This window comes from Triticum urartu, chromosome 1A (assembly GCF_056163025.1).
Source record: "Triticum urartu cultivar PI428250 chromosome 1A, HENAU_Tu73, whole genome shotgun sequence".
In the NCBI taxonomy this organism is placed as follows: Eukaryota; Viridiplantae; Streptophyta; class Magnoliopsida; order Poales; family Poaceae; genus Triticum; species Triticum urartu.
In genome coordinates, this window is record NC_141873.1 from 545,958,700 (window position 1) to 545,973,999 (window position 15,300).

General features: G+C 50.6%; 1 protein-coding gene across 1 annotated transcript; it reads right to left on the reverse strand.

The window, feature by feature from the left end:
- Positions 1-11,482: 11,482 nt before the first annotated feature.
- Positions 11,483-12,983, reverse strand: LOC125538410 (uncharacterized). Its single transcript, XM_048701671.2, has 2 exons — positions 12,617-12,983; positions 11,483-12,527 (listed from the first exon to the last, which is right to left on the reverse strand). The coding sequence occupies exons 1-2, from the start codon at positions 12,750-12,752 to the stop codon at positions 11,737-11,739; spliced, it is 927 nt and encodes a 308-aa protein (XP_048557628.1). The 5' UTR covers positions 12,753-12,983; the 3' UTR covers positions 11,483-11,736.
- Between the last annotated feature and the right edge of the window lie 2,317 nt (positions 12,984-15,300).

The following is a 15,300-nucleotide window of genomic DNA, read 5'->3' on the forward strand; positions in this document are numbered from 1 at the left end:
CTCGGGGCGGCCTGGCTGGGGCGGCGCGGCACGAGAAGGGTGCGGAGAGGGGCGCGGCGCGAGCAGGGGGCGGTGGGGTGAGGGGCGGGCTGGAGGCGGCGGCCGGCGAAGCTGGGTCGGGGTGGCGGCGCGGCGTGAGTAGGGAGGAGAGGGGCGCGACGCGAGGAGGGGCGGAGAGGGTCGCGGTGGCGACGCGGGTCCGGGTGGCGAGGCTGACGGCGGCGGTGCAAGGAGGTGGGCGGAGAGCGTGGCGGCGGCGACGGCGGCGGAGAGGGCTGAGCGGCGGCGGCGGAGAGGGCTGAGCGGCGGCGTAGCGTGGCGGGTCGGGGGCGCGATGGGGAATGAGTGGAGGGGGTTCGCCCCGCGGGTGGATAAGGCAGCCTATGCCGACGGCTAAGCCGTCGGCATATGTGAGGAGGCCACGTGGCACCTATGCCGATGGCTTAGCCGTAGGCATACTTTTTTATTTATTTTTTTATTTTTTTATTACCCACGTCACTGATCCGCGTAACGCCTACCGTATGGCCGCAGATATGCCGACGGCTTTGCCGTCGGCATAGTTTTATTTTCCTTTTTATTTTATATAAATTTTTTAATGTTTTCTTATATTTATGTATTTATTCTTTTTTATTTTATATAGATTTTTAAATTTTTTTATAGTTATAATTTTCCTTTTTTATGTATTATTATTTCATATAGATTTTTTATTTTTTTAAACCGCTCAGCCCTCTCCTCTCCCAGAACCACACAGAGGGGAGGGGAGGGGAGGCGCCGAATTCGAGCAGCTTCGTCCGCCAAGGCCATGGCCTGGTCGCGGGTATGGGAGCGCCATGGCCGCCCTCGATCGCGTGCTCGATCTGGAGCTTAGTTCGTCAGGTGAGTGAAGGGGGAGGGGGTCGTCGACGGTGAGGGTGGGGGTGGGGGCGGGGTAGTTTAGTTCGTCAGGTGAGTGAAGGGGGGGGGTCATCGACAGAGGGACACCTGGGAGCAACATCCGGGCCAAACCCACTGCTACATATCCACACCGTGTAGACCCGACACGTCCGTTTCCCCCCTCCCGGTGCCGGCGGCGGCGCCGTCTGTTAGGGGGGCCACACCCCGAAGATGCGTGCCGCCTCTTCGGACATGCCACAACACCACCCTGCTTGTATGAGGGCCCGGTACGACACTCCGGTGGCATTGCTACCCCCTAGGGACCCCGTCCCGCCTAACCCTGGAGCGGTTGACCACGAGATCTAGCCCTTTCACTTCCTACGGACGGGCTTTGACTAGTGGACCTCTCCACCCGGTTGTGTCGGGTCGACCCAGAGGGACACCGGGGAGCAACATCTGGGCCAAACCCACAGCTAAATCCACTCCGTGTAGACCCGATGCGGTAGTTTCCCCACTCCAGGTGCCGGCGGCGGCGCTGTCCGTGAGGGGGGCCACGCACCGGAGACGCGTGCGGCCTCTTCGGACATGCCACAACACCACCCCACATGTATGAGGCGCGGTACGACCCTCCGGTGGCATTGCTACCCCCCAGGGCCCCTGTCCCGCCTAACCCTGTAGCGTTTGACCACGGGATCTGGCCCTTTGACTTTGCACGGACGGGCTTTGACCAGCGGACCTCCCCACCCGGTTGTGTTCGGTCAGCCCATAGGTACACTTTGGAGCAACATCCGGGCCAGACCCACAACAAGATCCCCTCCGTGTAGACCCGCCGCGTCCGTTTCCCCCCTCCAGGTGCCGGTGGCGGCGCCGTTCGTGAGGGGGGGCACACCCCGGAGACGTGTGCCGCCTCTTCGGACATGCCACCAAACCACCCCGCATGTATGAGGGCCCAGTGCGATGCTCCGGTGGCATTGCTACCCCCCCAGGGCCCCCGACCCGCCTAACCCTGTAGCGTTTGACCACGGGATCTAGCCCTTTGACTTTGCACGGACGGGCTTTGACCAGCGGACCTCCCCACCCGGTTGTGTTCGGTCAGCCCATAGGTACACTTTGGAGCAACATCCGGGCCAGACCCACAACAAGATCCCCTCCGTGTAGACCCGACACGTCCGTTTCCCCCCTCCAGGTGCCGGCGGTGGCGCCGTCCGTGAGGGGGGGCACACCCCGGAGACGTGTGCCTCCTCTTCGGACATGCCACCACACCACCCCGCATGTATGAGGGCCCGGTGCAAGGCTCCGGTGGCATTGCTACCCCCCTGGTCCCCCGTCCCGCCTAATCCTGTAGCCTTTGACCACGGGATCTAGCCCTTTGACTTTGCACGGACGGGCTTTGACCAGCGGACCTCCCCACCCGGTTGTGTTAGGTCAGCCCATAGGAACACTTTGGAGCAACATCCGGGCCAGACCAACAACAAGATCCCCTCCGTGTAGACCCGACGCGTCCGTTTCCCCCCTCCAGGTGCCGGCGGCGGCGCCGTCCGTGAAGGGGGCCACATCCCGGAGACGTGTGCCGCCTCTTCGGACATGCCACCACACCACCCCGCATGTATGAGGGCCCGGTGCGACGCTCCGGTGGCATTGCTACCCCCCAGGGCCCCCGTCCCGCCTAATCCTGTAGCGTTTGACCACGGGATCTAGCCCTTTGACTTTGCACGGACGGGCTTTGACCAGCGGACCTCCCCACCCGGTTGTGTTCGGTCAGCCCATAGGTACACTTTGGAGCAACATCCGGGCCAGACCCACAACAAGATCCCCTCCGTGTAGACCCGACGCGTCCGTTTCCCCCCTCTAGGTGCCGGCGGTGGCGCCGTCCGTGAGGGGGGGGCACACCCTGGAGACGTGTGCCGCCTCTTCGGACATGCCACCACACCATCCCGCATGTATGAGGGCCCGGTGCGACGCTCCGGTGGCATTGCTACCCCCCAGGTCCCCCGTCCCGCCTAACCCTGTAGCGTTTGACCACGGGATATAGCCCTTTGACTTTGCACGGACGGGCTTTGACCAGTGGACCTCCCCACCCGGTTGTGTTAGGTCAGCCCATAGGAGCACTTTGGAGCAACATCCGGGCCAGACCCACAACAAGATCCCCTCCGTGTAGATCCAACGCGTCCGTGAGGGGGGGGCACACCCCGGAGACGTGTGCCGCCTCTTCGGACATGCCACCACACCACCCCGCATGTATGAGGGGCCGGTGCGACGCTCCAGTGGCATTGCTACCCCCCAGGGCCCCGTCCCGCCTAACCCTGGAGCGGTTGACCACGAGATCTAGCCCTTTGACTTTCCACAGACGTGCTTTGACCAGTGGGCCTCTCCACCCGGTTGTGTCAGGTCAGCACAGAGGGACACCCGGGAGCAACATTCGGGGCCAAACCGACAGCTACATCCCCTCCGTGTAGACCCGATGCGTCCGTTTCCCCCCTCCAGGTGCCGGCGGCGGCGCCGTCCGTTAGGGGGACCACGCCCCGGAGATGTGTGCCGCCTCTTCGGACATGCCACAACACCACCCGGTTGTGGTAGGTCATCCGATATATATAAACACTTGGAGCAAAGTCCCCTTCGTATAGACCCGATGCAGCTGTTCCCCATTCCAGTTGCCGGCTGGCGGCTGCACCGTTCGTGAGGGGGGTCACACCGCTCTGTACAGAACCGAAAAATAATGTAGGTATGCTTATTAACACATACGGTATGTAAGTTAGTTAAATAATAATAATAAAGAAAACAGTGAAGAAAAAGAAAAAAACTATATGTATGCTTATTAACACATACTATATGCTTATTAACATACTATATGCTTATTAACACATACTATATGTATGCTTATTAACACATACTGTATGCTTAATAATAATAATAATACTATATGGAAAAAAAGAAAAAAAAAGAAAAAAAACTAAAGCCGTCGGCATAGCTGCGGCCAGGGCAGATGGACAGCGCCGCGGATCGATGACGTGTCGGATATGCCGACGGCTGCCGTCGGCATAGGTCCTGGTCGGTGCGCTCCAGATCGGTGACGTGTCACCCGTATCTATGCCGACGGCCGCCCGTCACGGCCGTCGGCATAGATTTGACGTCGTTAGCCGGCCGTGATGCCCGTTGTCGGCGGGCCCGCATCTATGCCGACGGCCTATATATGCCGACGGCAGCTGTAGGCGTAGTCTTGGATAAGCCGACGGCTGTTGTGTGCCGACGGCTGCTGTCGGCGTAGACGTGGATAGCCCGACGGCCATTGTACGCCGACGGCTAGGAGCTAGCTGTCGGCATAGCTCAGACTAGGCCGACGGTTGCCGTCGGCATATATTTGGCTGTCGGCTTAGAGCCCTGTTCCGGTAGTGATGGATACATGCATGCTTAATTAATTGAGTGTGATTAGCACACCATGTGCTCCAAGATAGTACACACCAATGATCGAAGGAACCGAGGAAATCAAAGCATAATTGGAGATATTCAGAGTGTTACAAACGCGACGGACAAGAAGATCTTGCAAAGGTTATTTGTGTCTACATGTAGACTAGCTAGTTTTTCCACGAGGCCTTAGAACGGGTCCAACTAAGGAGATTCAGGCCTCTTAAGAGTGAACCGGTCACAATGCATGTCGTTCACGATGCACATACTTTGCGCGTCGTAATGGCCGGCATCACCAGACTGTATGTGGACATATGTAGTCTCGTCGCTTTCGGTGTAGCATATGCATATTCTTGTCGAGGAGAATATATGAGATGATCTGGTCATAGCTAGGAAGGTGTAAAGTGCACATGTATATCATGTTTTTGCCGGCAGTGACAGCCGTTCGACTTGGATATGTCATGGTATCATTGCGGTTCGATTATTTTCTGATGTAAAATTAAGCACAGGTATATAAACGTGACGCAAACAAGTCAGAGAGCAAGACCTGAATTACGTGCACTACATCCCAACGTGGTACATGGGAAAGAGGAAATCGTATAAATGGAACAAAAAAAAAGTGAGGCAGGGGAGGGACCTTTTGACTTTGCATTTGCATTCGAAGGAGCTCGCTCTCTGCGCTTTGGTTGGTGGTAGCTGGGCATGGGTTACCGGGACATCCCTTTGACCCCGTGTGTATTGTCTGAAAGTGACATTCTGTCTGAAACCATATAGGACTGGTCCAGCAATGCTACATTCACGGGCTTAGTACGGAGTTTTTACGGAGTGTCTCTGAGTTGGCAGGGTCTGATTGGATTAAGGGGGAGATTTAGTTAGATGAAAGCAGCCCGTAAAAGCATGTAACTATACCCCGTGCGTTTAGCATTTTTGGGACTGGTCACGGTAGTTATCCTCATTGGCTGGACCAGTTAAGCAGACGGTTTCGGATGCGGATTCTTCGTGTGGTGAGGAACCGAGACAACAGGAAACGACAGCGCGTGACACATGTGCTAGTTGCTTTCAATGTAGCATCTGATTGCGAAAGGTTACCATCCATTGTTGTTGTTAAGTACTAGTAGAGGCCTTGACAGTATCATCGTTGCTTGGGAAGCTAATGCTGCGTCCCATCAACTTCCTTTTAATTTCTGAGAGCGAAAATGTGTGGATTCTCAGCTCTAGACTCCAAAATCGGTTTCCTTTAATTTTCCGACAGCTAAAGAACCAACATAAGGTAGTGCTGCGAGGTCGACGCGGCGACCTTTTGTTTGAACGGTCATTAGCATGTAATAACAGTACGTAAGGATCAAGAAAAAAGTCACTACCATGTAACAGTAGTAGGTGAGGATGCATCCCCGTACGGACGTTACGTACACCAGCATTGATTCTTCGTCCTTGTTGGGAAAGAGGACCAACGTTCTTCGTCTTTGTTGGGGAAGAGTGAGTGGAGTTTAATTACGCAATTGAGAATGAAGCTGCTACGAAAATTCTAGGCAAACTTGTCGCAGAAGAAGCCCATTAATCGACGAGTTATTCGAGTAGAGCAACAGCATGCAGTTTCTCCGTCGATGACATAACACTGGTCTGAGCCGGAGTTTTGAAACCAGTTAAGTCAGTTGTCCAAGTCGGCAATGACCTATGGGCGACCACCAACCAACATAACACATCTTCATCGATCTCTCTAATTTTATTTAGTCAAGTACATACCGTAACCAACTCTTTTTTTACCTATCGATGAATGATAATACACACCCAGCGTATTCACACAAAAAACATATCGCTCACGACTCATGTACACATATATTTGCCTCAACTACGGCCCGACCACAGGCTGCCACCTACTGCTAGTGACACTCTGATAAAGTCCATGCATGTCATTTAGACATATATATCTGAGCTCCAAAACAAGCGAAATGGTAGAAGTCAGCAACTCGTCGTTGATAGTGGTACAAAGGAAAACTTCGTTGATTACTATCTTGCTGGATAATCAGCCTACTCGATCGCTTTGTTAACTACCATTTGGCATGTTCCTGTTGGAGTTTCCCATGTTGACCACAGAGACCTGGACAAATATGTCTGGTGCACTGGTCCCCGTAAATGATATCTGGAAGTAACATATCACTCATGGTTTTACCTCGACTTTGGCAGACTTTTGGATTGAGCGAAACTGAAAGTATAAAATGTGAATGTGATGCATCTCTACTCCTTATTCTTTTTCGCTATTCTTTTTGATGAACTATGGGAAATGCCTATATGAGGGGCCCGACTGATGAAAAGTATCATACTAAAAACCTTTAAATATTAGGTTAATAAGAAAAATATATGTAAGAAAAATATGGATGATCTCTATTTTTCCGGGTGAATCAGTCTGTATTGACAAGTCACGCTAAGTCTGTAAAAGTATTCCATGACATGACATGCGACCACAATAATTCAATGGCATAACTCTCGATCGAGCGATGCAACGACAAACAAAAAAAAATCCATAGGATGCAAGGAAATGCGTGATGCAACGAAAAACAAACTAAAAAGCTATAGAATGTAAGGAAATGTCCATGGATAACACGACACATGAACAAAAAAAAAATCCCTTTTCTTACAAACAATGCTGAAATGCCACCCACGGATTGCCCTTGATGTCATAACAAGTAGTGAAGGAAGCTTCCCCAAAACCGATGCTAGCTCTTAGTTTCCACACGGTCAATGTACGGCTCTTTAGTCAAAAGTCTTCAACTCCAATCACTTTACTACTGGAGATGACAATGGAGAATGGACACATGCATGCTTAACTAAATGGGCATGATTAGCACACTATCTGCTTGAAGATAGTATACAATGAGTAATCAAATCATAGGAGAGATTAGAGTGTTTACAAACCCTACAGAGAAGAGGATCTTGCAAAGGTTCCTTGCATCCACATGTACACTAGTTCTCTCCCACAAGTCCTTGGAACGGGTAAACTAAGGAGATGGAAGCCTCTTGAGAGTGCACCGGTCCATATTCATGTCACTTGTGCGTATACATTGTGTATCGTAATGGCCGGCGTCACCAGACCGTATGTAGACATATATAGTCTGGTCGCTTTTGGTGCAGTATATGCATATTCTTGTCGAGGAGAACATATGAGGTTATCTGGTCATATCTACGAACTGCACATGCGCATAATGTTATTGTGTCGATCGATCAGCCAAATCAAACGGCGGCAACGGCGCTTGACTTGGCAGCCTCATGGTGTCGTTGCGGTTTTATTGTTTTCTGAAGTAAAATTGAGCACATATATATAAATCCACACCTCAGTTGAGTATTCAAGTGTACATATATGCTCGTACTCCCTACTATGACTAGTCTACTACTACTAGAGATGACAATGGACACATGCATGCTTAATTAACCGAATGTGATTAGCACACCATGTAATCCAAGATGGTACTGTGCACACCAATGATCAAAGGGACCAGGGATTTCAAATCATAATAGAAGAGATCAGAGTGTTACAAACATGACGGATGATAGGATCTTGCAAAGATTACTTGTGTCTACATGTAAACTAGCTAGTTCTCTCACGCGAGGCCTTGGAACGGGTCCAACTAAAGAGATACAGGCCTCTTGAGAGTGAACCAGTCCCAATGCATGTCGCTCGCTCGTGATGCGCATACATTACGCATCGTAATGGCTGGCGTCACCAGACCGTACATGGACATATATAGTCTCGTCGCTTTCGGTGTATATATGCATATTCTTATCGAGGATCAATATATGAGATGATCTGGTCATAACTAGGAAGGCGTAAACTGCACATGTAAATCATGTTATTGCCGGCAGTGATAGCCGTTCGACTTGGCCGTGTCATGGTATCATTGCGGTTTTATTATTTTCTGAAGTAAAATTAAGCACGGGTATATAAACTATACCTCAGTTTAGTATTCCTACACATATACGTATTCAGCACCTAAATTGAGTACATCTTTCTATCCATTCTATAATAACATAGTGATTCAGATGTGATCTCTCGATCTCTCATACACGCAAAGCAAACAACTTCAGAGAGCAAGTTCTGAATTACATGCACTACATACCGACGTGTTACATGGGAAAGAGAAAATCGTACTCCAGGTGAAACAAAATGAGTACTAGCAATTGCCACAGTATGGTCGGATGGAGGCTAGATTGCAATGGGTGTCCGTCGGGCGACCGATGAGTGATTCTTCCTCAAAGAACTCGTGACGACACACGGCGGTGGCCACGTACCAAAACATGTCAACATGCAGGAGACCTTCGATCGGTGAATGGCACATCTACTATGGTAGATCCATCCCGTGGTCTCCGACCCAGCGAGTGATCCAAAGAGTAGTGCTGCTAGTAGCAAAATACGTTAGGCAGCGGAGGGTTTTGACTTTGTATGTGTTCCAAGGAGCTCGCTTTGAGGTTTGTTCGAGCGGTAGCTGGTTGTGGGACATCCCTTTGACCTGTATAAGTGTTGTCTGACAGTGACATTCTGTCTGAAACTATATAGGACTGGTCACGGTAGTTACCCTCATTGGCTGGACCGGTTAAGCAGACGGTTTCGGAAGCGGATTCTTCCTGTGGTGAGGAACCGAGACAGCAGGAAACGACAGCGCGTGGCACATGTGCTAGTTGCTTTCAATGTACTGTAGCATCTGATTGCGAAAGGTTACCATCCATTGCCGTTGTTAAGTACCAGTAGAGGCCTGGACAGTACTCCCTCCTTTTCTTTTTACTCTGCGTATAAGATTTGATCAAAATCTAACTTTGTTAAATTTGACTAAGTTTATAGAAAAAATTTATCAAGATTCACAGTATGAAATCAATATTGTTAGATGCATCATGAAATTGATGTCCACACTATATAGCTTTAGTATTATAGATGTTGATATTTTTTTTCTATAAAGTTGGTCAAACTTTATAAAGGATGACTTTGACTAAATCTTATATGCAGACTAAAAAAACGAAGGAAGTATCATCGTTGCTTGGGAAGCTAATGCTGCGTCCCATCAACTTCCTTTTAATTTCTGAGAGCGAAAAGGCACGGATTCTCAGCTCCAGACTCCAAAGTTGGTTTCCTTTAATTTTCCGACAGCTAAAGAACCAACATCGGGTAGTGCTGCGGCGACCTTTTGTTTGAACGGTCATTAACATGTAACAGTATATGAGGATCCAGAAAAAGATCATTAGCATGTAGTAACAGTATGTGATGATGCATCCCCGTACGTTATGTACACCAGCATTGATTCTTCGTCTTTGTAGGGAAAGAGAACCAACATTCCTCGTCTTTGTTGGGAAAGAGGACCAGCATTCTTCGTCTTCGTTAGGAAAGAGAGAGTGGTGTTTAATTGCGCAACTGATGATGAATCTGCTACGAAAACTCTAGGCAAAGGTGTCGCGGAAGGAGCTGAGATTATTTGAGGAGTTATTCGAGCAGAGCAACAACATACAGTTTTTCGGTGAGACGGAGTGTGCAACTTCTCGTTTTAAAACCAGTTAAATCAGTTGTCCAAGTCGGCAATGACCTATACATCTTTTTAATTTTATTCAGTCAAATATATACTATTGGCGATCAAACAAGTCCACTGTAACCAACTCTTTTTCTACATATCAATGCATGGTAAACATCCAGCGTATTCACACAAAAAAACATATCGCTCACGACTCATGTACACATATATTTGCCTCAACCACGGAACTACCCGACCACAAGCTGCCACCTACTGCTAGTGACGCTCTGATAAAGTCCATGCATGTCATGTAGACGTACGTACCCGAGCTCCAAAACAGGCAAAACGGTAGAAGTCAACAACTCGTCATTGATAGTGGTACAAAGGAAAGTTGCAACACTCAAGTTGCAAATCTACTTTCCCAAAAGAAAACTTCATTGATTACGATCTTGCTGAATTATCAGCTACTCGATCGCACAAGGAAACTTCATTGATTACTACCATTTGGCATGTTTTTGTTGGATTTACCCATGTTGACCAAAACGACCTGGACATCTATGTGTGGTGCACCGGTGCCAGTAATTCATAGTAAATCACCAACTAACTAGAAGTAACGTATAACTCATGGTTTTGCCTCGACTTCGACAGACTTTTGGATTGACTTGCGATACTGAAAGTATAAATGTGAATGGTGCATCTCTACTCCTTTTTTTCTTGTTGAGAAAAACGCATCGCTTTCTTTTTTTATGAACTATGGGAAATGCCTATATGAGGGGCCCTACTGGTGAAAAGTATCATACTGAAAACCTTTAAACGTTAGGTTAATATACCATATATAAGAAAAATACGGATAATCTCTATTTTTCCTTGTGAATCAGTCTGTATTGACAAGTCACACTAAGTCTGTAAAAGTATTCCATGACATGACATGCCACCACAATAATTCATTGGCATAACTCTCGATCGGGTGATACAACGACAAACAAATAAAAAAGCTATAGAATGCAAGGAAATGCATGAAGCAACGAAAAACATGCTAAAAAGGTATAGAATGCAAGGAAATGTCCACGGACAACACGACACATGAACCAAAAAAAATCCCTTTTCTTACCAACACTGCTGAAATGCCACCCACGGATTGCCCCCCATGATGTCATGACAAGTGTAGTAGTGAAGGAAGCTTCTCGGAAACCAATGCTAGCACTTAGTTTCCAGACGGTCAATGTACGGCTCTTTAGTCGCTGAGCTCAAAGTCTTCGACTCCAATCACTTTACTACTAGAGATGACAATGGAGACATACATGCTTAATAATTAAATTGAGTATGATTAGCATACTATGTGCTCCAAGATATAGTATACAGTGAGTAATCAAATCACAAGAGAGATAAGAGTGTTTACAAACCCTACAGAGGAGAGGATCTTGCAAAGGTTCCTTGCATCCACATGTACGCTAGTTCTTAGGCCTTGGAAAGGGTCGACTAAGGAGATGCAGGTCTCATGTCACTCATGCGCATACATTGCGTATCATAATGCCGGCATCACCAGACCGTATGTAGACATATATAGTCTCGTCATTTTCGGTGTAGTATATGTGTATTCTTGTCGAGGAAACATACGAGGTGATTTGGTCATATCTAGGACATGTACATCATGTTATTGTGTCGTCCGATCGGCCTAAGCAAACCACATCCACTGCTGTTCGACTTGGCGGTCGATATATCTCATGGTATCATTGTGGTTTCATTATTTTCTGAAGTAAAATTGAGCACAGATATATAAATCCACACCTCAGTTGAGTACTCCAACAAGTACATGTATGTAATCCACACCTAAACTGAGTAAGTACATATTTCTATCTATTCTATAGCATAGTAATTCACATGTGATTGATCTCTCATGCACAACTCGGGGAGCAAGGTCTCAATTACGTGTGTGCTGACGAATCCAATGGAGCAAATCATGTCGTGAATCCTATGTGAACGTGTTGCAGAGGCCCTGCGGCGGCTTGGCGTGGGCGTGGGCGTGGTCGGCGGCCCACATCTCGGCCATGTTGGGGAAGTAGCACGCCCCGGGGAGCTCCATGGCGGCGGTGGCCTTGTTGTCCTGCAGCAGCTGTCCGCCGAACCCGCCGAGCAGCAGGTCGCCGTAGGCGCCGAGATCGGCGAGGAACGCGTCCTCCAGCGCCACGCCACCGACGTCACTCGCTGCAGGCATGGACGGCGCCCAGATGCCGGTGGCGGCGGGGACGTCTAGTGGCATGGGCGCGAGCACGGTCTGGGGCGACGAGTCTACGTGCACGAACCCCTGCATGGGGTGGTGCGGCTGGTACATGCCGGCGGGGGCGAAGCACATGTCGCCGCCTGATGAGGTGGTGTCGACGGAGGAGGAGCCGGACGCCGCCGGCGAGAGTGCGGCGGGCTGCAGGGTGGACGGCACGCATTGGCTCCAAGACCCGGCAGGACCTGACGGCGTCGCGGGCGCGGAGAAGGCCCCGAGGCCGGCGTGGTGGTGGTAGTGAGGGCCAGGCATGGGCATGGGCATGGGCATGACCTTCTTCTTGAGCTTGGTGTTCCAGTAGTTCTTGACGTCGTTGTCGGTGCGGCCGGGGAGCTTGGAGGCGATGATGGACCAGCGGCTGCCGATGGAGGCGTACAGGGAGCAGATGACGCGGTCCTCCTGCTCCGTGTAGCCGCCGTGCCGGATGTCCGGCCTCAGGTAGTTGAGCCACCGCAGGCGGCAGCTCTTGCCGCACCGGTTCAGCCCTGGAGCATCAAAGAAATCGATGAGCATGGGAACAGCGATCAGCCGCGTGCACCACCGTCGGCGTCCATACGAGCGTAGCACTACGTACCTGCTTTGTGCGGCAGGGCGATCCAGTTGCCGCCGACGCCATTAGCCCGGACGTAGCTCCGCAGCTGCTCGTCCTCCTCCGGCGACCACGGCCCCCGCTTCACTCTCGCCTTGTCGCAGCACGGCGCGCGCCCCATCTATCTACCTACTACACACGTCGCAGCACGGCGGCCGGAGAGAGTCGTCGATCGCCGTCCTCCAAGCTAGTTCCGACAGAGTCAATCAGCCAGTCTCGAACTCTCAATCACTCACACCACAGCGGCACAGCTAGCTAGCGACGGAACAGGCAGAATGTTTCCCTCATTAACTGGCAGACACTGTCTGCCTGTCTGTCTACCTCTGCCAATGCCAGCACAAGTAGAAACTGCAGCGACCGGGTGCAGATTCTTATAGCGGCCGCGCGGGGCCCGGCGGTACGGTACCGCGTCCTCCTCGCCGCCGTCGCCGTCGTATAGTTCAACGTCTCCAAGGTCGTCGTGTGATGGATGTTTTTCTAGCACCCCGTCGCCATCCGCGGCCCCTCTTGACCAAAAAGATCAACCTCGCCGTGGTTTCACACGACGGCTCACTCGGTCTCCAACCAACCGCGCGGTCAATAGTCAACACCTTTACTGCCTTTTATTACTTTTTTACCGCTAATTATTGCCGCTTGCCTTTGGAGCCAAGCACGTAGAAGAAGAAGCGCACAGCCTGACCGCGGGTAGGGTACGTAGGGCATTGCACTCCAAGTCTCCGATGACCCCTTTTCGGGGTTGATTCTTTCGTCGAGCGTGCGTCCAAACGCTAGCGATTCAGCGGAGACGAAGCCGGGCCTAAAGCGGCTCTCAAAGCAAGCTTTGCCAGGACGGAGACGACGACGACGGATCGGGCCAGGGCTGGCATGCCAACCGCTCGCGCACCCGGCCAGCTTTGCGCGCGCGCGCGTTCGTCAACCTCTCGACGTCGACGGCACGCCGCTTTGCCAGCGCGGCGCGCTCGTCGCGTTGCCGAGGTCGTATATTTCCGTAGGGGCATCGCGCGCGCACATGCATGATCGTGGTCACCACGGTTAGCTTGGCCGATGCATGCTTTCCGTTTCGTCATACGCACGGGTGGGTGGTGGGGTGGTCCTGCATGCCCAGGGCCAGCTCTTCTTCTCCTCATGCGAGAGCCGTGCATGCATGGATATGGATGGATGCATGGTGGGAACCGTGGAAGGGTCCGGTTGGTGCTCTGACTTCTGGCTCCAGTGTTTGGGACCTGATCGAATCCTGAGGTCGACTTGGCCAGCCTGGGGCAGAGCGGCGCCACTCCCATGTTCAGCAACCATGTTGACAACAAAGTTCAGAGTGTGGTGGTTAGGCATAGTATAAATACGGTTTCTCTTTCTCTGTGCTCTGAACATGGGTGCTCGTTATTCTTTGGAGATGACACTTGACGTGGAGTTTAGTTTTCTTGGCCGGTGGACGACGACAAGTCAAGTTTATTTTAGAGGGGACGACGACGAGTCAAGTTTTTCATACTGAGAAATCTCCAAAATCCAAGTGTATATAGAATCAACATTTTGACTTGGAAGGACAGTAAGTGAAGTTCTTTTTATTGGGAAGGGCGTGAAGTCAAGCTTTTCTTATTTGAAAACAGAGATGAAGTCAGGTGATCGATGGGGCAAGGTTCGTCGCACTAACAACTCACACGGAGGCACAGAAAACACATGGTTGCATATGACATCTTCAACCACACTGCGAACCTGTCTGGCATCAACCGCTAAACACCACTATCCAACCGAAGTAGCGGCGAAGCGAGCCTCAAGAATCTTAGGCTATTTTCCTCAACGGTTGTGGGGGCAGCTAACCCCACAGCCAACACATAGAATCGCCACTGAGCCGAAGAACTTCATGCCCATTCCTCCGCGGGGAATCGCATCATCAAAATATTGTCAAGGTCGATGACAATCAAGATGAAACCCCCCTCGTGGCCTTGTGCCATTCTTGGATCACCCATAGCAAACTGGGTTCTCGAAAGCACGTTGTGCTACCATAAGCAAGGTATTCAAATTAGATTTTCGAAAGGCTTTTGACTATGTGTCCTAGGAGGCCCTTGGTCATGAGCACGACACCAAAGGCTCCAAACGCATTGGCCCGGGTGGATTGTCAACCTAACACTTCGCCCTCTACGTTGTCCTCCTACATGACCCCCCTTGAAGGTGGATCAGTTACGGGCTAAGGCAGGGGCTCCGCGCTACCTTATTTTCACCATGACGTCGAAGTCCTCCAACGCCTCATTATCATGATCAGTGCGTTGTGGCGTCTCGAGGATCTGTTGAACCCGCACATGTTGTACTTCGTCCTCCAATATATCGCCGGCAAGTTGATAATCCTTCATGCTAACATTGCCTAGCCCGCCAAGTTAAAGGCCATCCTAGAGTCTTAAGCCACGAGCATTGACCTCACCTTAAAATTTGACAGCTGCACATGTCGTGCTTCGTCGTCCAATACACCATTGACATGTTGATAATCCTTCATGCTAACATTGCCTAGTTCATCAAGTTAAAGGCCTTCCTAGAGTCTTCCACTTCGAGCACTAGCCTCACCCTATATTTGGCAACTGCACATGTCGTGTTTCATCGTCCAATACACTACAGACATGTTGATAATCCTTCATGCTGATATTGCCTGGTTCACCAAGTTAAAGGCCCTCCTAGAGTGT